We start from the raw sequence: 23,832 nt of genomic DNA on the forward strand, positions 1-23,832 counted from the left end.
CTCAAAGCTCCTTGACCTTTTCTGGCAGTTGTTCCCCCGGTGCTCATTTGTTCTGCACAAGTAAGAGCGTTTCACAGCAGCCCCCCGGGGGAGCTCATTTTGTTCTGGATGGACTCGAGCCCTCTGGCATTCCCTGGGCCTGAAGGAGAAGGGAGGTCAAGTGGAGCAGTGGTTTGTGAGGTGGGTGACAGCAGGTTATTGCTGTGCTGCTTTTCCTCGCTCTGAGATACCAGAATCTCTGCCCTGATCCCTCTGCCAACAAACCCGAGCCCAGCCTGGAGGAAACGGGCTGTTTGCTGGGTGTTTTCACAACACACAGGTGGGTTTAAGGAAAAGAAAGAAAGAAAAATAGTGAGAGGACCTTGGAAGGAAAATACAGACCAAAATTTGGGAGGTTTGTGGATGCAGCCGTGGCAATCAGCCTGTCTTCAACATGTTACAGCAACGAGCTGAGGAAGGCAGAGGGTTTTTAATTTTCTTTTAATTAAGAATGACCATAAAACACCATCGCTGTTCCACATCCTACTCTTCATATCACGGGCACGTGGGAGTGCTTGGGAAGAGCTGACGAGCCAGACCATGGCTCGATGGTCCCTGGGCATCATGTGAATGTTTGCTCTGATGTTTGTCGTGCAGAGAGGCTCCTCTGTCTCTAAAACTGTGGTGGAAATTCATCGTGCAGAGCGGTTTGGCTTTAAAAGGACCTTTAAAGCTCATCATGTTCCACCCCCTGCCATGGGCAGGGACACTTTCCACTAGACCAGGTTGCTCCAAGCCTTGTCCAACCTGGCCTTGGACACTTCCAGGGATCCAGGGACAGCCACAGCTTCTCTGGGAAACCTGTGCCGGGGCCTCACCACCCTCACAGCCAGGAATTCCTTCCCAATATCCCATCTATCCCTGCCCTCTGGCAGTGGGAACCCATTCCCCCTTGTCCTGTCCCTCCATCCCTTGCCCCAAGTCCCTCTCCACGTCTCCTGGAGCCCCTTTAGGCACTGGAAGGGGCTCTCAGGTCTCCCTGGAGCTTTCTCTTCTCCAGGTGAACACCCCCAGCTCTCCCAGCCTGGCTCCAGAGCAGAGGGACTTCAGCCCTTGGAGCATCTTTGTGTCCCTCTGGATGGATGCAGACACCAAAGGGACATGTGCCAGCAGCAAAAGGATGGGCAGCTCCATGAGGGATGTGATGAGGCTGGTGGGAGGAAGCAAAGAGTTGCTTTGGCTGCAAAAGGCTGGATGAGGATCCTGTCGGAGCAACACCAGCACGGAGCTGCCTCTGGCAGCTGAGGAGCAGAGCTGTGACAATGGCTGGTCACTGTCACTCGTGCCCCAGCTGGGAGCACACTGATGTTTCTGTGCTGTCCTGTGCCTGGTGGCATTTCCAAACCCCCCTGGAAGCCTGACACGTTTGCTGCGTGTCAGTGCTGTTGTGTTGTGAGAGATGAATGAGGCTGGCACGAGGCAGAGCTGAGCGGTGACTCCTGCAGCTCCATCCCCTGCCAGGCACATTCCAGCCGTGTCCTGAGCAGCTGGAAGTGCTTGGAGCCCTCCTGCATCAGCACTCAGAACCCCATTCCTGAGCAGACAGGCTGGTTCTTTGCTGGAGGTGCATTAATAAGCAGAATAAGCACACAGCTGCACGTACAAACCTCTCCAGAGAAGCAGAGAACACAAAATCCTGCACACTCTCTTCCTGAATTTATGGAAAAGGGATGTTTAAGCACCCTTAAGGTGTTCCCCAACTCTCAGAGGGCTGAATACTGGCAGGGACCATGTCCTGCTCCTCCTGGAGCTGGAGACTGGAACCCATTTCCCTCGTGGCTGGAGGAGCCAGGTGGGACAGCACACACCCCTCTGTCCTGGGATACCTCCCGTGTGTGGGACATTCCCACCAGGCACAGCTTTGCCAGGCTCCCACTTCCAGCTGCAGCTGCTGGAGCACACAGGGCAGGGAGATGGAATGAGCCTGGCTGGCAAAGGTTTTTCTTGGGGAGAAATCACTCAGGAAAGTATAAGAGTGTAGCTGTCACCACCTGGAGGGAGTCCACAGAAAGATGGAGAGGGACTTTTTACAGGAGCATGGAGGGACAGGACAAGGGGGAATGGCTTCCCACTGCCAGAGGGCAGGGTTAGGTGGGATATTGGGAAGGAATTCCTGGCTGGGAGGGTGGGGAGGCCCTGGCACAGGTTGCCCAGAGAAGCTGTGGCTGTCCCTGGATCCCTGGAAGTGTTTGAGGCCAGGTTGGATGGGGCTTGGAGCAACCTGAGATAGTGGAAGGTGTCCCTGCCCATGGCAGGGGGTGGAATGAGATGGTCCTTAAGGTCCCTTCCAACCCAAACCATCCTGGGATTCTAGGATTCAGTGACTCTGACATCTCTGGGGCTCCCAGCTGCAATCAGACACATCCTGGCCCAATCAACAGATTTCCTTTCCTTTGGTGTGACAAAGGGCAGGACACGTTGCAGACAGACTTCTAAGAAAAAACACCCAGGAGATGAGTCTGTGCTGAAGGGAAACTTCAGGAATTTGGCTTCCTGGTGCCCTGGAGGGTGGGATGTTTGTTAGCTAGGCCTGCTGTCAATACTTTCCTTTGCTCCCTCTAACCAGCCCTGAACAAGCATCCAGGATAGATCCAGAGAAATGGATTATTGACATGGAGTTACCCACTGCTGCACCACTGCTGAGGAAGTCAGTGCATGACAGATATCAAGAATAATGTTGTTTTTAAGTACAAGGTAATCAAGGCAGTGGATCTAGTTATAATCAGCCTCAGGAAGCAGAGTTCAGCTTCTGGAGGAGTGTTCTGCAGGTCAGAAGGAACTGGCACATCAAACAAAATCTTTCCCATCTCAGGCAGCCACTGAAAGAGCATTATTATTGTTTTTAGGAAGCAACAATGTCATTGCAGAGCCCTAATTAGAGAGAAAGGTTAATAGAGCCAGACACTGCATTTCCTGAGAGGGCTGCTTAGCAGCTAATCCCCGTGGCAGCTGATCCCTGCTCCTTGTGGCTTTTTTCCTTCACTCTGATAAGCCTCTGAGCCCTGGGTTCCCCCTTACCACGGTGTAGCAGACATGAGGGAGTAGGTATTAGAGACTCAGCCGGTGCCCTGAGCTCCTGGGTCAGCTCCAAGTGTGGTGTTCCCTGGATTCTGGCCTGTTGTCCCAAGGGCTGCCCCCCTGAAGTGCAGTGCTCCTGTCCCTGGGCCATCATCCCAGCAGGAATAGCCCTCCGTGGTCCAGGTGGCCACTGGGCCAGTGAGGTGACACACACAGGAGATCCCAAGCAGCCACTTCCAGGGACATCCCAGGGCACAGCAGAGAGGGAACTGCTTCTGTGAGGGGTCTGGAATTAGACAAGGGGCGGTGGAGGAGGCTGAACAGGGTAACTGGGGAGCACAGCAGGAGGATGTGGATCTCCTGGAGCAAGTCCAGAGGAGGCCATGGAGATGCTCCAAGCACTGGAGCCTCTTTGCTCTGGAGACAAGCTGGGAGAGCTGGGGGGTTCACCTGGAGAAGAGAAGGCTCCAGGGAGAGCTGAGAGACCCTTCAGTGCATAAAGGGGCTCCAGGAGAGCTGGAGAGGGATTTGGGACAAGGGATGGAGGGACAGGACAAGGGGGAATGGCTTCCCACTGCCAGAGGGCAGGGTTAGATGGGATATTGGGAAGGAATTCCTGGCTGTGAGGGTGGTGAGGCCCTGGCACAGGTTGCCCAGAGAAGCTGGGGATGAATCCCAGCCCTGTGTTGCCCCCTTGGTTCCTGGGATCTCCCTCCACAGCACTGTGGAGCAGTGATGTCAGTCACATCCATGAAAACGTGATCCAGCCTGTCCTGATTCCCCCCTCAGACCTCAAGGTTCCCTGTGAGGGCTCCAGAGGGAAGGAGATGTGTCCTGAGGATCCCGTTTGGATCTTGGCTGGCTGTCAGCTTTGGAGCTGGGAGCTGAGTTCTTGCTGCCTGCCCTGCCCTGCCCCACAGGGAATGACTGGGAGGGATTTATTCCACTCCTGCTTGCATGAGCCAGCCACTAGCAGGGTTGAGGGCCTCCTTGCCAGGGCTCATATCCCAAAAAAGCCAGACTCAATCAGTGTCATCTCGGTTACAAGACTCCAAGGGACGCTGCCGCCCCAGACCAGGATGTGGGAATGGCTCAGTGCAGGAAAACAGCGGCTCAAGCGTGGATTTGGAATTCTCAACCTGCATTTCCAGCCTGATGTCTCTGTGCAGAGCTGCTGCAGGACCTCTCAGGGACACAGCCTGCAAGGTGCACCCCAGGAATACACTTGGAGCAGGACCAGGTGAGGGAGAGTCCAAATTGTCCTGAAACGTGGAGGGTGAACCTCAGCATCAACCCACTCCATAGATCTGTGCCGATCAATCCATAATATTTGGACTTTTTTAGTTTCTCCCCCTTACCTCATTTGCCCCCCTGTGTACCTGTGGACAGGCAGCAGCCCTTTGTTGTGTTTTTCCCAGCATTCCTGAAACAGATCCAGCAGTTCTGCCTGTGGTTTCAAAGGGATGTGTGTTTAGGTTTTGCCAGGGAAAAGCTTAGATGAGTTGTTGATGAGTGTTTATGAAGCAAATTAGGAATTAATTGGAAAATGTCAAAGGGTGCCTGCGTTTCTTCTCCCTAAAAATCAAAGCGAGGACTGTATCCTGTATCAAAGCAAGGACAGAACATCTTCAACACATCTTCAACACATCTTCAACACATTCTCACAGTCAGGAGCAGCCCAGGACATTCCATGCCTCCTGCTTTTGTTTAGTCCAAGGACTAGGGGCAGCCAAGCAAGTTGCCACACATGAATTGACCCACAGTGAGTGTCCCTGTGGGCAAAACTGGCCTTTTTCAGCTTCGACCAACTTGGAAGGTTGGACTTGATGATCTTGGAGGTCTTTTCCAACCTCAGTGATTCGTCAGGTTGCAAAGAATCATCCTGTATCTATCCTTTTCCAGGGGGATAAGCTAAACCAAGACTGATCCCACAGCAGTGCTTTAGATATAGAAGGTCACTGCAGCTCCAGTGAAGTTTAATAACTTCATCTGGTGTCCCCATATCTTTGGAAGTGTGTTATCTCACAGGCCACTTGGCAGCCCTGTCTGCTGGAGAGTTTTCCATTCCTGCTTGGTTGCCCTTGGAAGAAGTGGGGTTAAAGACCAAGGATGCTGGAATTTGGGGGTTCAGGGTTCAGGCCTGTGCCCTCCTCACACAGGGCTTCTCTCCCAGATCCTGCTGAGAAATCCTTTCAGGCTGCAGAGCACCAGCAGTCCCGGCCACAGCCGGTCTGGGAACCGGGGGATGGCAGGTTCGAGCGAACACAAGGATTCACAGCAGGAACAAAACACTTTTCTGTTCCATTTCAGCGTGGAAGCAGCAGCATGTGACCTGCCCCTGCAGCCTCCTAGGCATCCCAGCCAGGCTGTCATCCGTGTGGCTCCTGGCAGGGGGTCTGGAGGCCGGAGTTGTTCTTTCACAATTCTGACATAACTATTCCGCGCGTTAAAATCCACGCCGAGGGAATAATTGATGTTCTTATCCCGAGTCTCTTGCTTCCAGCGGCGTCTCCAGTGCTGGTTGATGTGCAGGGCTTGGCAACCAAGTCACAGCAGGTTGTTTTTAAAACATTAAAAGTCTCCTTTCAGGCAGGACCCCCCCAAAACCTGGGGCTGGTCAGGGTGTTGACCCCCGTTCCATTCTGCCACGTGTGCAGGGCGAGGGGCTTTGGGCAGCCAGGTGGGACTGGGAAAGTCACTGTGCTGGTACAGATGGACTGACAGACATTGCCACTGCTGCAGGATGTCACTGTGACCGGGGGGGAAATCAAACACACAATAAATGCAGCCAGGCTGGGAGGAGGCAGAGCACCGGCCTGCCCGGGGCCAGGGAATCCTGCGGCCACATGGGAGGCAGTGAAAGGGGTTTATAGTAAGGTCATGCTTGAAAAGAATATATCCTTGTTTTATTTCCAGGCTGGAGCTTTTGAATCAGCTCTGCCTGCTGGGGGAATACACTGCCCCTGTGTCTGTGTGAACAAAGCCAGTGGTCGGGGCCATCTGTGCACCCCAGGGAAGGCACATCGGGGCTGGGGCTTCAGCTCCAGGCTGGTTCTTGCCATCACCACCTCACAGGGAGCTCAGAGGAATGGTGTGGTGGGATGGGGATCCCAAGGAAGCAAGAAATCCCACAGACAACGGGGCTTGGGCCCAGGAGTGGGGTGGACCCAGGCTTGGTCAGGCCAGTCATCCTGGTGACATCCAGGCTCCTGTGGGACAAGGTGTCCACAGCTCCCGGCCTGAGCTCTCTCCCCTTCACAGGGATGTTCCAGGGGCTGCCCTTGGGGTCCCAGCCATGCCCAGCTCTCCCCAAACCCAACCAAGCACCCATAGCCCTGCAGCAGCTCCTTAGGACAGGATGTGCATCCACGGGCAAGATTTCCTGGATAAACAGTAACTCAAGTGGGTGGGAATAAATAAAAACCACCTGGGCTGAGCTAGTAAAACTCCAAGGGACTGGCAGTGATTTCTGCTCTTTGCTGTTCTGTTTCCAATGCTGTCAAAAAAATAAGTGGCTTTAAGAGAATCCTACCAGCTGGCAGGCAGCACTTTGGATTTGGGACTTGGCATAGGGCAAACTCCACTGCATCACCTCCCCCAGCTCAGGGGGGGCTGCAGAGGGGATGGGAGGTTTTTTCCCAGCTGAATTCCCTGCTGCCTCCATCCTGCCTTGGTCCACAGTCCCTTCTGGAGTGAGTCTTCCCTGTGCCAGCTTTTTGGGAGTGTGTGTCTGCTGTGTGGCTGCACAGGGAATGGGGGGAAAGGGTGGGAGATGAGAGGCAGGAGGAGGCTCCAGGAGGAAAATTCCCCTGTGCACAAAACACAGTCTTGTGTCCCCAGGGGTGCTGAGCACCCTCAGCACCTGGTGCTGGCTGTGGGTGCCCTCAGCACTGCAGAGGGGTGAGGGCTGGGTGCTCTGCACATCCCATGGACCTCTGGACATCCCAAACCCCCCACATCCCTCCATCTGCACTCTGGAGAGGCTGTAACTCCATCCAGGGCTGGGGATCCTTGGGGAGCTGCACCTGGCTGTCACCACCACAAAGGTGTCCCCATCTGGGGGTGTCCTCCCTCCTCAGGTTCTGCCTGGGGTTTTCCCAGAGCTGCAGTGGCAAAGGGCTGCATCCTTCCCCCAGGAGGATCCACCAGGTCCTGGGACCAACAGCAGCAGTGTAAAGGCATCTCTGCCCCTTCCAGAGACGCGGGGGCCACTCCACATGCCCTGGAATTAATTCTGATGTCAATAATATTGCCCCAGAGATAATCCTCTCTGCAGATGCCTGGCCTAGAGATGCAGATCCCGTGGAGGATCATCTGCCTGGCGGATCCCAGCTGCTCTCGGGGCCGTGGCAGAGGCAGCAGGAGCATCCAGCCCCGAGGAGCTCCTCTCCCAGGGGCTGCTCCATCCAAATAGTTTGCATTTCGTCTTCCTCCTGCATACCCCAGTTTCCCTGGCACAACTGCACTGAAGGAGGAGAACCAAGGCCCCCATGGAATGCAGCAGGGGAGTGGGATGATCCATTCCTAAAGGTTCCTTCCTATCCTGCAGTTTGCATGTGGGGGCTGTGCTCTCAAACCTGGCTCTGTGTGTGTGTGTGTGTGTGTGTCCTGCTGATGACAGGCAGAGGCTCTTCCATCTGTTGCTCTATTTGCAGCTTTCTGTCAGGCTCAGAGCACATCCTTCTTGTGGGAAATCAGGAAAACCTGAGCTGGAGCTGTGTCACCAGGAAAACCTGAGCCAGAGCTGTGTCTGATGCTCAGCAGCAGAACGGTGCAGTGTTGGAAAGGGGATAATTCAGATCCACATCCTCTTCCTGTCACCTGCTTTGGCTCAGAGTCACAGATATTTGCAGCTAAGGTCATGGAATCACAGAATCGTGGAATGGTTTGGGTTGGAAGGGACCTTCAAGACCATCTCATTCCATCCCACTGCCATGGGCAGGGACACCTTCCACTAGACCAGGTTGCTCCAAGCCCTGTCCAACCTGGCCTTGGACAAGAGAGCCAGGGAGGGATCTCTTTGGACAAGGGCCTGGAGGGACAGGACAAGGGGGAACGGCTTCCCACTGACAAGAGGGTTAGATGGGATATTGGGAAGGAATTCTTGGCTGTGAGGGTGGTGAGGCCCCAGCACAGGTTGCCCAGAGAAGCTGTGGCTGCCCCATCCCTGGAAGTGTCCAAGGACCAGCCCCTTCAGGATCCCAGGACACAGCACTGTGACTCCTCGAGTCTTGAGGGGCAGGTTTAGCCCAGGCTGCAGCTCCTGGTTTCTTTCCATAGGCAGCATTGAATCCAAAAGTCAGGCCCTCGTGACTGGAGCCAAAAGCCAATTAGCAGCAGTTTAGCTTCATCAGCTTCCTGACTGAATGCAAGTTTTAATTAAACATCCCATTCTAATTAGTCAGGCATCAAGCACACTGAACTGGCCTCAAGATTCAAAGGCTGCAGGTCCCGTGCTTTAATTAAAGGAGAGAAGCACATGAGTTCAACTCCAGCATCTGTGACAGCTCCTCATCCTTTCGAGGGCACGAGCAGAGCAGCTGGGAACGGCACCTTCTCCTACCATGGCTTATTCCTGTTTTGCCTCCGTGTGGAAGCTCCAGTGGAGGAACTGGCTGTGAGATGATTTGGTTGGAAGGAAGGAAGAAACAGGGGCTGGTTGCAACAGTTGGGATGTCAGAGCAGGTGTAATGCCAAGAGCTCTTTTGGGATCGGTTTTGGTGAGTTTGGTGTTCGCTGAGAGCCGGCTGAACATGAGCCCAGGGTGTGCCCAGGTGGGCAAGAAGGCCAAGGGCATCCTGCTTGGATCAGGAATAGTGTGGCCAGCAGGACCAGGGCAGTGCCCATCCCCTGTGCAGGGCATTGTGGAGGCACCTCCAATGCTTGGGTTAGTTCTGGGCTTCTCATGACAGGAAGGACCTGGAGGGGCTGGAGCGTGTCCAGGGAAGGGAACAGGGCTGAGGAAGGGTCTGGAGCAGCAGGAGCGGCTGAGGGAGCTGGGGGGGCTCAGCCTGGAGAAAAGGAGGCTCAGGGGGGACCTTCTGGCTCTGCAACCCCCTGACAGGAGGGGGGAGGTGGGGGGGGTCAGGCTCTGCTCCCAGGGAACAGGGGACAGGAGGAAAGGGAATGGCCTCAAGTTACACCAGGGGAGGTTTGGGTTGGATGTTGAGGAAAATTCTTCATGGAAAGGGCTGTCCAGCCCTGGCACAGCTCCCCAGGACAGTGGTGGAGTCCCCATTCCTGGAGGAATTTAAAGGCCCTGTGGATGTGGCACTTGGGGACATGGGTCAGTGGTGGCCTTGGCAGTGCTGGGGGAATGGTTGGACTCCATGGTCTTGGAAGGCTTTTCCAACCTAAACCAGGGCCTGCAAGCGAGCTGGGGTTTGAAATAAGAGCAACTGTTCCTCACCCTTGGTGGTGGCCAACACTGGAGAACCCAAGGCTTTGCTCAGTGTTCCAGATGTCACACGGAGCCAGCTCCACCAATCCAACACCCAGTGCTGAGCAGGACCCAGCACCTCCTAAAATAACAAACCCAACTCCTTCCTCGCCTCAGGGTGAACCTGGAGGAGCTCCATGGCTGGCAGCTGGGTTATACAGGAGGAGAACTGGACCAGACCCGACCGTGCAGAGTTAAAATGATGCTTTTCTCTGTTTCTTGGAGCGTGCTCAGCCCTGCAGAGCCCTCAGCCTTCTGTGCTCATCCATGCACTGGGACAAGGGAGAATCAGAGAGTGACAGAAATCCCTTTGTCAGCCGTGCCTGGGAAGGAGGAGGGTTATGGAGCTATTAGCGAGCACAAAGAGGGGACAGATTCTCTCCTAAGTGCTCTGGGGACAGAGATTTAAATGCTTAGCTCCCATTAATGCTAATGTGAATCACAGAGGTCTCTTCTTACAGCCTTGGAACAAGAGCACTGAAAAAGGGGCCAGCTTTCCGCAAAGAACAAATTCCCTTGATTTTAAGGCGCCGCTAAATGGGATTTTTCTTCATTTCACACTCATTAATTCCCCTGTCTGCGCTTGCTGAGGGTTGGACTCAGTGCACGGGAGCTGCATGCTGGATGATCCCCAGGGCAGTGTCCCCAGAGCGGGGTTCCTGACCCCAAAAAGCCCCAAAGATTTTTGCTTTCACGTTCCGTCTTTTTACAGGGAGGGGAAATCCTTCTGTCATGTGCCAGAAATATCAGCAGCTCTTGTTTCTCGTGATCTGGCAAAGGAGGAGACAAGGCTTGAGGTCCTTCAGACCCCCTGGTCCCATGTGGAGGGCTCCAGTATCTAAAGGGGCTCCAAGGATGCTGGAGAGGGACTTGGGACAAGGGATGGAGGGACAGGACACAGGGAATGGCTTCAGACTGACAGAAGGCAGGGTTAGATGGGATATTGGGAAGGAATTCCGGGCTGGGAGGGTGGGGAGACCCTGGCACAGGTTGCCCAGAGAAGCTGTGGCTGCCCCTGGATCCCTGGAAGTGTCCAAGGCCAGGCTGGAGCAACCTGGGCTAGTGGGAGGTGTCCCTGCCCATGGCAAGGGTTGGAATGAGATGGGCTTTATTCCTTCCAACCCAAACCATCCTGGGATCTGTGACTCCTCCTGAGTCTCCCCTCCCTGCTCCCTCCATGGAGGTCACACACTTGGGGGAAATCTGTGATTCCATCTGAGTCTGGTGATTAAATCCCTCTCTGAGGTGACAGCACTAAAACCTGGGTCATGGAAAGGTACCTGTGGAATTAATTCCTCCCCACAGCCTGTGACTTATATTAACATGATAACAGCAGCCAGAAGGACTTTGTCTTCCTGTGGCACACGGTTATGAATCCCGTTGTCACTGCCCTGAATGAATCCATGAATCCATGCACATTCCCAGGCACACTCCCTTGGCACATGGCATTAATTAGCCTTGGTTAATGGGCTAATGATGGGGGTGACTCTTGCCACGAGCAGCAGGGATGCAGCGGGAGGGCTGGGCAGGTGTTTGTTTCAAAGGGGATGTGTCCAGGAACGTGTCTCCGCTCCGGGAGAGGCTTGGAATGATGGGAACCCATCCTGGATGTTGGCACATGCTGATGAAAAGCCAAACTGTAGAGCTCCAGTGAGGAACCTGTGGCCACCCAGCCCCAGGAACTGGCCAGTGCACATCACAGACAGGTCAGATTAGGTGGAGGCAAGATTCATCCCGAGAAAGTTTGCCAGATCCCAGTTGTATGGCACGTGGTCCAGGGGCAGTGATGCAATGCCTGCTCCTGGAAGCACTGGTAGGCATCAGAGGGGTGAGTCCACTGGAGCATCTAATTGGAAATTAGGAAAAGGTTCTTCCCCCAGAGGGTGGCTGGGCACTGAACAGGCTCCCCGGGGCTACCAGAGCTCCAGGGGGGTTTGGACAATGCTCTGAGGGACAGGGTGGGATTGTTGTGGTGTCCTGGGCAGGACTGGATGATCTCTGTGGGTCCCTTCCAGCTGTGCCATGTGGATTGTGCTCTGGGTGTGCCCGGGATGAAGGAGCTGCCCATGGGCAACGCCCACTGGCATCCCAGAGCTCTTATTAAATTTTAAGACCACATTTAAAAAGCTTTCCTGTCAGGAAAGCCCCGAAGAATTATGTTGATGTAAAGATCACCTTTCTGAAATGTATGTTAACGGATTAAAAAAAGCCTTCTAAAGACTTAAAAGGGAAAAAAAAAACCCCAAACCCAACATGCTGCAGTTTTAACGAGGAGCTTGTAAACATAACCGACCCCTGCTGATTTTTTCCATTAATTGTGTGTGTTATTGGAGACCAGGGCCCTGCAGCTCTCAGCAAAACACCTTTGCTGAGCTGGGCTTAAGGCATCTCCCTAAATCCAGGAGGGCCGGAGCCGTGCACGGGCTGTGGAGGGTGATGGGGGTTTTACAGGGACGCAGGGCTGGGTTGTCCCTGTGGATTCAGGCTCTGACCTCGGCTCTCCTCCAGCTGGAGGAGGAGGGAGGAGGGATGGGGAGACCTGCTGAGCTGGCTTAGCAATCCCATTTTTATTAAGAGATGCATTCGCTGATTAGCTCCACATCCTAACGACTCGGGCACGATAAATTACAAAGGAAATGCAGGAGTCACTTGGGTTGGATTAACATCTCCTGGGGAAGCAGCAGTGAGGTCATTTTCTGGGCCATTAAATGGTTGCCACTCATTTGCTACGGCCTCTCTTCAACAGCAATTCTGCTTTTTGTTCTTGATTTCAGCCCAGCACCACCTCAGCAGTCCTTCTCTCCCATCCCACCTCCTCCCTCTCCCACGCTGCCATCCAGGGAAGCACAGCACCACCACGCAGGTGCCAGCCCGGTGCCAACATCCCGACCACAGGAGGGATGCTCCATAAGGTTTTTTTAGGGATTTAGGGACATCAGGCACCTTCTGGGCTCCCTTCTGTGTCTACCACAAAGAAAGCTCACCCCTCAAGCTCCACGGGGTGTTTGCAGGCAATTTGCAGCCCACAAAAGAGGCAAAATCTCTCCCAGAGGTGAATTGTGGCCGGTGATTTGCCCGGGCTCTTGAGATAATAACTCCTGCTGGCAAAGGGGGAAGATTCCCGAGTTAATGTTCAGAAAATGCCACTAAAATGAAAAGGCATTTGATTAACATGATGATGATTATTATTACCATGCTCTGCTGCTCAGCCCAGGCTGGGTGGGTGCACTCCCACCCCTGTATCCAGAGGAAGAAGGAGCACTGAGGATTTTGCTCGGCAGTGGAGGACCCTGCTTTACCTTCACTTTTGGGAGATTTTCACTCTGATTTGGGTGACCTGGCCTGTGCCCTTCTGCTGATCATCCTCAGCAGACATGGGGCAGATCCTACAGGATTTTTTGGTGTCTGACTCCCTGGAGAGCACAGATCCAGGGGAGGGAGCGGCTGGCTCACTTTGAGACCCAGGATGGATGGATGTGGCTTGTCCCTGATCACCCAGGGAAGCCTATGGAAGAGGTGGATGCTGATTATCTATTTCCCAAAGCCAGGGTATCCATGATGATGGCTAACCCTCCTCTTTTTAACCCAGGGCAGCAGAGGCAGATGGACACCTCAGTGGGATGCTGAAGGCAGTGCTGGGCTGCAGCCCATTCCCAGCCCAAACCTCCCACTCATCCAGGGTGATGGATGAGTCCTGGACATGGAAATGACCTTGCTCTTTCTTCCCCCTGCAGAGCCAGCTTTCCCAGGCCTTGAACGGTTTGTCAGACAGAGCCAAGGAAGCAAAAGAGTTCCTGGTCCAGCTCCGGAACATGGTGCAGCAAATCCAGGTATGGTGCCTCCTGCCTGAGGAACAGCCCCTTCCCACCAGGATGAGCTGCTCTCTGCCATCCTCTGTCCCATCCCCCAGCTTGGTTTGGTGGGTGTTCTCCCAAAGGGCCCCACACTTGACTTTTCATATGACTCCCCTGAGCCGTCCCCAAAACTGCTCTTCCCAAAGCTGCCGGTCTTGAGAGGAGCAGCAGAGAGCCCAGCCCTTCCCATATCCGCCATAGGTAGATCCAAGGATGTGGCAGGATGGACCAAAACCTGTTCCTCACCTGCCACCAGCACATTTTTCCACGACCCAAGGGTGTAAGCATCCCACGTGCCAACGCTGTGGATTGCTGGGTTCCACTGGTGTAGCTGCACGTGCAAATATGGTCCGTGTGGCATCATTAAAAAGGAAAATCAGGTTTCCCAGATGAACTGGGGGCGTTCCCAGGCTGTGACTCTCCCTCTGCCCTGCAGGAGAACAGTGTGGAGTTCGAGGCCTGCCTGGTGGCCCAGTGTGACGCCCTCATCGACGCCCTCAACAGAAGGAAAGCCCAGCTGCTGTCCCGGGTCAACAAGGAGCACGAGCACAAGCTGAAGGTGAGCTCAGGTGGTCTGAGAGCTTCTTGCAGGGCTGGCAGCGGATGGGAATGAGGACTAGGATGCTGTTTGTTGGGGAGGAGCGGGGAGGTCACTGGGAAGCCACTCTTTTTTTCACATGAGCTGAATTCCGTCTTGCTGCAGATGCCCAGCCCGCTCCCAGCGTGTCCCTCAGCAAAGTGCTGCTTCCTCCAGGTGGTTCCCACTGAATTGTTCCATCACTGGGCCAGTTCCTAGTCATTAGGTCAGCAGAGCCGTATGTACAGCATCCACAGGCTGGAAAACGACCTTGTTCATGTCCCATGTTGCTTCCAAGCTACTAGAACAATCCTACAGGATGCTGAGTGTCTGTAACTCCTGCTGGCTTCAGCTGAAGTTCTGGGGCACTTGGTGTCGTGAGATGCCACTTTTGTCACCAGGCAGGAGCAGGATTTACTCTGTTTTATGTGCTTGGTGAGCACCTCGTGGCCTCAGGGTGGTGACTGCAGTGAGATTGATGGTGTTGGGGGAGCAGAGATGCAACTCTTGAGCATGAGCTGTGAAAATGGGCCCGTGGTTTGTGTCGTTCCTGCAGTCACCACACCACGTCTTTCCAGCTGATTTGGGGCTGAGAAGGGAAGCAAAGGGCCCAGCCTCACCTGGGGGCAGTGGAACAGGTATAGCCATGCCCAGTATCTGTTGGACAAGGTAGTTGCACCCTGGACATCACCACTGGGGTCTCAGCTGGACTGACATTTGTGATTCCAGGATCCCTCTTCCGAGGTCATTTCAGTGTTCTGTGTAGAAATTTCTTGTGTCTCTTCTCTGGCTCCACTTGCACCCCCCTCCAGCCTTGCTTTGGGCCACCCAGGAGGCTCCCAGAGGGATTCCTGGACCTGCCTAAAATGAGGGAGAAGACCACCAGTCCTACGTGCCTGCCAAGGATGGGCAGCACAAGGGCACTTCCACGGGGAGAGGGACAAAAGGAGCTTTGTGGGACCGAGCCCACCGTCAGTGCCCACCAACAAAGCACAACCCTGAGCAGCCATGGCACAGAGGGGACCCCCACTGCCTGGTGGGCTCCCTCTCCCTCATCCCCTTCAGGGCATGGTTAATTAAACTCTCACAAAGCCGGGGCAGCACAAAGCAATTTCCCTGCTCAGCACAACCCGCGGGGGCCTTTCGCTTTTTGGCCGGAGGAAGGGATCTGCATCCCACTGCTTGCTCCCACCTCCATCCCACCCCCACCCACACTCTTGTTGTCAGCTGGGATTTGTCATCAGCCAGGCCTGGTCCTTAAAAGATGGAGCAGCCCCTGGATGTCAGACTGGACCTTTAAATCAGCCCTCGAGCCTCCCTCCGTGAAGGATCGAGCTCTTGGAGCTCCCCATGTGCTGCAGGAAGGGCAGGAAGGGCTCTGGGTGCTCTGACAGATGTGATACATGAGCCTCCCTCCAGTTATAGAATCATGGAATCATGGTTTGTTTTGGAGAGAACCTTAAAGATCATCTTTTTCCACCCCCTTGCCATGGGCAGGGACACCTTCCACTCTCCCAGGTTGCTCCAAGCCCTGTCCAACCTGACCTGGAACACTTCCAGGGATCCAGGGGCAGCCACAGCTTCTCTGGGCAACCTGTGCCAGGGCCTCACCACCCTCACAGGGAAGAAATTTTTTTCCTGAGTTACCAGTAGCACCCCAGCAGCTGGTGTTTAAAATCCCAAAGCTGCTCCCTCTCCTCTGCACTCCATGGATTGTTGGGCAGATTTTTAACCTTGAATTATTTGATTTTCCCTTTTAGCCCTTTCAGGGATGGGAGGGGGGTGAGTGATAAACACAGTGGTGCTGCTGTGCTTTTAGGCTTGTATGGGAGGGGGGAGTCTTGCAGCCCTGACCCACCTGGTGCCAGGTGGAGTCTTGCACACTGAGATTGGCTTCCTGTGGCTCCAGAATCATCAGGCTGGAACACATATCCCTGGTGAACACACATCCCTGGTAAACACACATCCTTCCCCTCTGGCCTGGGGACAGGGATGGAGAGGGTCTTGCCTGCTCTCACAGGCTGCAGAAGGGACAGGGGGTGCAGGAGAGTCTCAGTCGTGTGGGTACCTTTGTGTTTCCCTCTGGGGAAGGGGCTGCCCAGGTCATCACCACAATCCCCTTTGCCCCCTCCAAGGAACCCCCCGGACAAAGGCAGCACCTGCAGCTCCAGCTGGACACAGGCTGGGCTGGCTTCACTCCAAGGGTCAGGGGATGCAGGGAGACATGAAAGGGGAGCAGCATTGTGCCTGGAGCAGCTGCTTCCCAACGGGACATCCCCCCCCAGCTGCCTGAGGCTGAGGGGGATAACAAAGCCCACAGCTCTTGCCCGGAGGCTCTGGAGCACTGGAAGTTCTTGTGATTAAAGGAAACAACATGAAGCTGAGTCAGGGGAGGTTTAGGTTGGATCTCAGGAAGAGGTTTTTCACTCAGAGGGTTGTCAGGCACTGACCAGGCTCCCCAGGGCAGTGGGCACGGCCCCAAGGCTGCCAGAGCTCCAGGAGGGTTTGGACAACGCTCTGAGGGACAGGGTGGGATTGTTGGGGTGTCCTGGGCAGGGCCAGGGGTTGGACTGGATGATCCTTGTGGGTCCCTTCCAACTCAGGGTATTCTTTGATTCCATAAGTGTTGCAGATGGAGCAGGAATGCTTCCAGTGTGTCAGGGAGGACTGTGAGCAGGGTTAACCCTGAAGCAGAGGGGCCACCTCCCCACCTCCACCTGCCCCACCTGCAGCAGCATATGGTGCTCAGTGCCATCTCTTTCTGCTTTATGTGGAATTATAACCCATGGTGGGTCCTCCTGCAGGACCCTGGGGCTCGTCCTAGGTCATGTTCACATCAGCACAGGGCAATTTTGGCCACTGATTTGCGCTGACAGCTTCACCCCTTCCCATAAGAGACCAGCCCAGAGCATCTGAGCCCCTTCAGATCCAAAGGAGTTGCTCCAGCAGCCGGCGTGGAGCCGCAGTGCCCTGGCTGCAGCCGGCGTCTCCATGGGCTGCTGCTCCTTCCCAGTGGGATGCTGGCCATCCTGGCATGGTGTGGCACCGTGTGAGGGAGGAGGAGAGGCCCAGGGGGGCAGAGCCTGCCCGCTGGCACGGGGCCACTGGTGCCTCTCCCCGCTGAGCCCGAGTTCCCGTTCCTGCGGCGCCCGGAGTTGGGGTCGGCTTGGCTTCGGGACTGACCTACTTTGTCCTGACACATATTCCATGGAGCCAGGCACCAGTCCAGGTTTGCCTGTGGGCCAGCACTAATTACTCCAGAGAGGTCTGTGAGGACACGAACTTGGAAGGGACATTTCCCTGCCCGTCTCCAACCCGCCGCTACACTTGGATTTGGGATTGGGAACCAGGGCCTTAAAAAGTGACATCTGGAGGAACGCTGGGGCCAGGTGCCTGCTCCACTCTGGGACACACCTCCTTGTCTGTCCTCCTCATTGCTGGCCCTGGTTTTCGAAGGACCAGTGTGGTTTTCCCCAAGGGATGATGCCTTTACAGTTTGTGCAGGGGACACAGAGGCTTCCCTGTGCTGTTGTCCCGGGAAAAAAAATCTCTCCTCAGCCCACAGCACACAAGGACTGAGCTCTGCAGGCACCTCTTTAAGCTCTCAGCAGTGTGGTGGATCATTCCAGTCTTTTTCTGGCCTTCAGGCCATAGGATGCCTTTGCTCCATGATTTCATCCCATTGCTTTAGCTGCAGAGCCCATTTGGGCCAACAGGAGTTGTCACATTTCCCAGGAGAGCTAAATCCCTAGGAAACACTCCCCAGGGGCTCCTGTCCATAGCACTGGATCTCCAGAGATGAAATACTGGTCCGTGACCCTTCTTTAGGGGTTACAGTCAGGGTTTTCCAAGGGAACTCGGTGTCCCCTGTTGGATTAGGTCACCGGTGGTGGTAACGCAGCAGCTCTGCCTTTCCCAGCTCCAGCCTGAGCCTCCTCTCCCAACAGCAAGTCGCCATGGAAACATCCACCTGGAAAAGCTCTGCTTTTAGAGGACGTGTGGCCGTGGGATTCAGGGTCTGTCCTGGTGGGTTTTCCAGCTGGGATTTTTCCACAGCAGCACCTGTAACACCACCCCCCACCCCCACGGGTGACTGTCCCTGCCCATGGTGTGCCCAGGGTGAGGAGATTCCATGTCCTCCGTGTGACATTCCCAGCAGGACTCATCCCAGGCGCTGGGAATGTTGAGTGCCTTGAAAACCTGTTATCTACCCAAGCACTAAAAAAGAGGAGGAAGGCGAGGGAGGCATTTGAGTGGGGATGAGTGCTGGTGTTATTGCCTTCCAGGAGCTGTATTAAAATGTAAATTATAGTTAATGTCACCTTACAGGGAAGAAAAGCTCTTGAAATAAAAGTCCTATTTTAAGGTCTGCTGTGAGTGCACACAAAAATCCTTTTTATAGGCTGTAATTAGCAGCCAGGTTCTGGCTGTTACCTCATTTGGCACCTAAAGGGGGAAAAAAAAACAGTATTTGGTAGAAATGACCCCAAATAGAATGTATGGAGCTTCCCAAACCTCCTCAGCAGCTGAGCCATGGAAGAGCCAGGCTCCCTACAACCACCTGGGAGGAGGTTGGTGCCAAGTGGGGGGTCAGCCTCTTCTCCCAGATAACAGGAGGAAATGGCCTCAAGTTGCACCAGGGGAGGTTAAATTGGATATCAGGGAAAATTTCTTCATGGAAGAGGTTGTCCAGCCCTAGAAATGCTGCCCATGGCAGTGTGGAGTCACCATCCCTGGAAGAGTTCAAAAACCATGTAGATGTGCCAGGTTTTCCTGGCGATCTGGTGGATACCACAAGCCCTTCAAGGTCTCCTGAGGCTCCCCCTCAGCCCAGCACAGCCTCTTGCACGAGTCCAAGGCCTGAGGAACTTCCAGATTTCACTTCCAGCTCTCTTCATCGACACACCCTTCATTACTGGGGTAACAGGGAGCTCCCAGGGAGTGGACATCCCTCATGCAGGAGGAGGACCACAGGATGCCTGAGGCCATTTGGAAAACTTTTCTGCTTCACTGGCCCTGCTGGGTTTAGACCAGGCCTTCAAAGGCATGGGGGGTGTTTATGTCTTATTCCTCAAACCTTTAATTTTACTAATCACAGTGATTAATGGAGCCTCTCTGTCCCTGTCTGTGTCCAGTTTCTCTTGCAAGCTGTAAAGCCATGAAGCCCCACTAGATCCCAACCAAAGATCCCTCTCCTTTCCTTGAAAACAGTTTGGTCCTGGTGAAGGGAACATGGATTTCCACTCTTGGTTTTCCTGCTGTGGAGATGCTGCAGCCAAACTGCTGTTGTCATGCTCTGGTTCTCCAGGTGGATTTTGCTGGATCCCTGAGGGATCACAGAGTTATGGAAGGGCTAAAGATATGGGCTGAGACAGAGCTGCAGCCACAGCTTTGGGTGCACCTCAGCCAGGCTGCCCTGGGCTGCTTCTCCTTGGATTTTGAGTGTTTCCAAGGCTGGAGGCTCCACAGCCCCTCCCTCCTGGTTTTTTACCACCTATATGGAAAAAATAAAAGCTTTTCCTTATGTCTTCACCAAGCAAATGCTGTTTCTTGGAGGCTCCTGCCTGGCTGGAGGGAGCAGATGGCAATTCTGCTGGTAAATACTTGGAAAACATCGACCCTGGCAGGGAGAGGCTCACAAATTCATTATCCCGGGCAAACCAGACAGAGATTTAAGCCGCAAAGAACATAAGAAGATTGTTTCCCCAATCCCATCTTTGCTGCCTTCCTGGTGGCACGTGCCTTTCCCCCAGAGGGGGGGTCTTGCATGAAGGAAGGAGGCGGCTTTCCTGGGCATTCCAGGTGGGATCCTCGCTGTGCCCCTCTGCAGCCCAGCAGGCAGGGGATGAAAAACCTCGCTCTGGCTCATCAGTCCAGTCAGGATATGCTCTGATAATGAGGTTGGACCCCATGGGCTGGTCTTACCTCACACTCAGAGACCCAACATCCACGCAGCCAACAGCCCTGCCAAGGGCAGGACAGCCCCCAGCCCCTCTCTGGGAGCAGGAGAGATCAGAGGAAGGCAAAGGGCTGCTTTGCACCCCCTCATTGCACCTTCTGGATCCTCTCCCCCCGAAGGACTGAGCATCCCCACTGAGAAAGGAAATCCGAGGGCTTGCCCACGCTCTCCAGAAGGTCAGTGTGGGAGTCAGATCTCCAGGAGCAGCTGTTGGCTCTGCTTCGTCCTTACAGGACCTGAGGGGCTCCAAGAGACCTGGAGAAGGACTTTGACAAGGGCATGGACTGATAGGACAAGGGGAAATGACTTCCCACCGCCAGAGGGCAGGGCTAGATGGGATATTGGGAAGGAATTCTTGGCTGGGAGGGTGGTGAGGCCCTGGCATAGGTTGCCCAGAGAAGCTGTGGCTGCCCCTGGATCTCTGGAAGTGTCCAAGGCCAGGTTGGATGGGGGCTGGAGCAACCTGGTCTAGTGGGAGGTGTCCCTGCCCATGGCAGGGGTTGGAACAAGATGGGCTTTAAGGTCCCTTCCAACCCAAACCATTCTGGGATTCTAGGAATCGCCACAGCAGAGCCATTCCAGTGCTCTCAAGTGTTAGGAACTGGCACTGAATGAACTCTTCCCTCTGCTGACAGCATTTGAAGCCAGAAGCAACGTGTGCTCCATCTCAGGGCGATCCAGCATCTCCACAAGCCTCCAACACATCCCCTTGGTCCAGAGGAGCAATATGGGAGCTCCCTCTGCTGCCTGGTCCAGCCTGCACCCTCCCCATGGCCTGGGCTTGCTCCAGCCTCCCCCTGCCACAGCCTGGCAACACCAGGCTGCTGCAAGCAGCGAGGAGTGGCTACTCCCTAAAAATCTGGAACCATCTCAGAGACTATTCCGTGGCATTCCACAGGAGAAGATGTGTTGTCTCAAGTCTCCCCAGGTAGAAGCGACAGGACGAGAGGAACCAGCTTCAAACTGCACCAGGGGAGGTTTAGCTTGGATATTAGGGGAAATTTGTTCATGGAAAGGGTTGTCCAGCCCTGGCACAGCTGCCCAGGGCAGGGGTGGAGTCCCCATCCCTGGAGGAATTTAAAAGCCCTGTGGATGTGGCACTTGGGGACGTGGGTCAGTGGTGGCCCTGGTAGTGTTGAGGGAACTGTTGGACTCGATCTCAGAGGGTTTTTCCAACCTGAATGATTCTGTGATTCTAAGTTGCAAGGCTGGTAATTCTTTTCTTCCTGCTCGGTGATTGAGCAGAGGTGATTAAATTGTAATTAAACGACACGTGATGGGATTGATTGGCCTGCAGGTGTCCTCTCCCCCCTCCAAGCCCAGGTTCATTCACTGCAGGAGGCTGACACGTGCTTCATTCCACCTCCCCATCCCTCAGACAGGGATGCTCTGGGGATGCTCACAGGAGGAGCTGCTCCTGTGCCTGTGGAGCAGTGGGCACATGGGCACTGTGCTCTCTTCACCCCTGGCCACTGCAGCTTTTCCCATCTGCAGATGCTGATGCAAAGCTCACCTTCCCTGTGGCACCCCGAATATCTGTGCTCCATTGAGCTGCACAGCTTTGTTCAGTGCCAGTGGAGAACTTTAAACAGCTTTAAAGCTCTTCCAGGGGAAAAAAAGGGAATTAACTGTCATGAGCATGTCCCTCTGAGCTTCAAATTTCTCTTCCTGAGCTGCTCTGCCAATCTCCAGTGGCAGAAATGCTCCTGACACCGGGTGTAGGATTCAACATGAAGGACCAGCCAACCTTCAAATACACCCTTGTGGTATCCAGCCTGAACCCTTTCCTGCCTGCTGTGCTTCTGGGAACATCAGCAGAGCCCTCAGGCACCACTAAACACACTTGTGCTCCTCTGCTGGGATGCTGGAGTGTGATCCCTTGGGGAACCAGCTGTGGCTGCAAGAAGATGTGCCTTGGTGTGCAACCTGGGCAAGCCCAGGCAGAGCTCTGTGTGCCATAGGGAGCCCAGCAGGATTTATTTATCTCCTCTCCCTGGCACTTCTCTGCCTCTGAGGTGGAGAAAATGAGGCAGTTCTGCAGTATGGGCATCTTAAACAGATCCTTAGAGCTGCAGCTGGGGGAGGTGGTCTGTTCATTCCTCTTGGAAATACCAAATTACCAGAGTCCTTATCCTGGGATGTTGGGTGCAGCTGCCCCAGAACCAACCCCACAACCCAGCTCCATGCCAAGGATGGATAGGGCACCTGTGTATCTATGGAAGTAGGCATGTTTTTTGCAGGAATCTCATAAGCTGTCATTTGGAAGCTGTCTTTAATTAAAGACAGGGCATGGAACTGTCCTACTGCTTTGAATAGTCATGTGGGTTAATAATTTTGAGCTAAACAAGGCTTGTTGGAACAGGTTGCCCAGAGAGATTGTGGACTCCCCATCCCTGGAAGTGTCCAAGGCCAGGTTGGATGGGGCTTGGAGCAACCTGGTCCAGTGGAAGGTGTCCCTGCCCAGGCAGGGGGGTGGACAAGATGGTCCTTAAGGTCCCTTCTAATCCAAACCATTCCGGGATTCTCTGTTGTTGTTCACCAGGTTTTCAAAGATCTGGAATTCAGAGTCTTGACCAGTTCTGCCTTTTTCTGTTCCCTTGAGTCTCTGTCTCCCTTCACACGCCCTGACCCCGTCCCTGTGCCCGCACAGCACCGAAGCCCTTTGGCTCCACATCTCCCAAAACCCCAAGGAGAGCTGAGCCCCCCCTGCTCTCCCCTCACAGGTGGTGAGGGACCAGATCTCCCACTGCACGGTGAAGCTGCGCCAGACCACGGGCCTGATGGAATATTGCCTGGAGGTCATCAAGGAGAACGATCCCAGCGGGTTCCTGCAGGTTGGTGAGCGGGAAAGGCGCTGCAGGGCCGAGGGTAAGAGGGTGTCCTGGCTTTTCCAGCCATAAAATCAAGGGCCAGCCTCTCATCACCTCCAGGTTCGCAGCAGGAACAGGGTAGGGACGTTTCTTGCCCTGACTGGAGGAACAGAAGGTTTGGGGATAAATTTGGGATTTAGCGGGAGGTGGTGGGTGGTGTCTCTCTGGAGCAGGGATCAGAACGTGCTGTCTCGTGGCTCTCCATTGGGAGACCAACATAACAGCCCTTGGGAACTGCATCCCACTGCTCATTCCTGGGCTGGTCCCTTTGGCACCAGACCCTGCCCCTGGGTTCCCTCTGCCAGCTGATCCTGCAGGGAAGGGCGATGCTGGAAACCACGTGTGACATCCCAACCTTTGGGAGGCAGAGGGAGGGAGGAGAACAGGGCAGGGGCATGGCTCAGCACACATCCCAGTGATCCGTGGTGGCTGAGGGTGTTCCTTGTCCCCAGATCTCCGATGCTCTCATCAGGAGAGTGCACCTGACCGAGGACCAGTGGGGAAAGGGGACACTCACCCCCCGCATGACCACAGACTTCGACCTGAACCTCGACAATGCCCCTCTGCTCCAGTCCATCCACCAGCTGGACTTTGTCCAGATGAAAGGTAAGGATATTTCCAGTGCCTTTCAAAAGCCCACATCTTCCCATTCCATGCAGCTCCTCACAGGGAAGGGGGAAGGAGAGGAGAGTTTCTCACCTTCTCCCAGCAAGACTGGGCACCCCAGACCCAGAGTTACGCCCGTTCCTGTGTGTTTTCCACTCCTGGGCCAACCATCTGCCTCCCTGTCTCAGATCCCTGGGCCCCTGTGTGCCAGACCAGGGTGCCTGGAGCTTGGCTTTGCCTGGAAAAGCAGTCTCAGTGCATTAGGAAGTTATTAGTGCATTAAAAAGTGCAATAGAAAGTGCTCTGCAGGTTGGGACCTCTATCTTGGGAGCAGCACAAAGCTGTTCCCAAAGCTCTGCTCACATACCCACACACACTCACTGCTGAGCAGCATCTGGCATGGGCCAGATGTCCCTCCAAGCACACAGAGCCACGTCACTCAGCTTGGGGACTCCTCTCCCTCCCCTCTC

At 54.6% G+C, this 23,832-nt stretch overlaps 1 protein-coding gene across 8 annotated transcripts in view; it reads left to right on the forward strand.

Annotated features, from left to right (window-relative positions):
• The window catches only part of TRIM9 (tripartite motif containing 9), a 63,638-nt gene that overhangs the window by 21,935 nt on the left and 17,871 nt on the right, over positions 1-23,832 (forward strand). For all 8 annotated transcript variants that reach the window (XM_027704056.1, XM_027704058.1, XM_027704059.1 and 5 more), the window contains exons 2-5: positions 13,231-13,326; positions 13,787-13,909; positions 22,610-22,720; positions 23,209-23,362. In XM_027704056.1, coding sequence (XP_027559857.1) covers positions 13,231-13,326; positions 13,787-13,909; positions 22,610-22,720; positions 23,209-23,362 — 484 coding nt within the window. The remainder of the gene's footprint in view (positions 1-13,230; positions 13,327-13,786; positions 13,910-22,609; positions 22,721-23,208; positions 23,363-23,832) is intronic.

The sequence above is a fragment of the Neopelma chrysocephalum genome, unplaced genomic scaffold, assembly GCF_003984885.1.
Source record: "Neopelma chrysocephalum unplaced genomic scaffold, ASM398488v2 Primary Assembly neopelma1_253, whole genome shotgun sequence".
Lineage (NCBI taxonomy): Eukaryota > Metazoa > Chordata > Aves > Passeriformes > Pipridae > Neopelma > Neopelma chrysocephalum.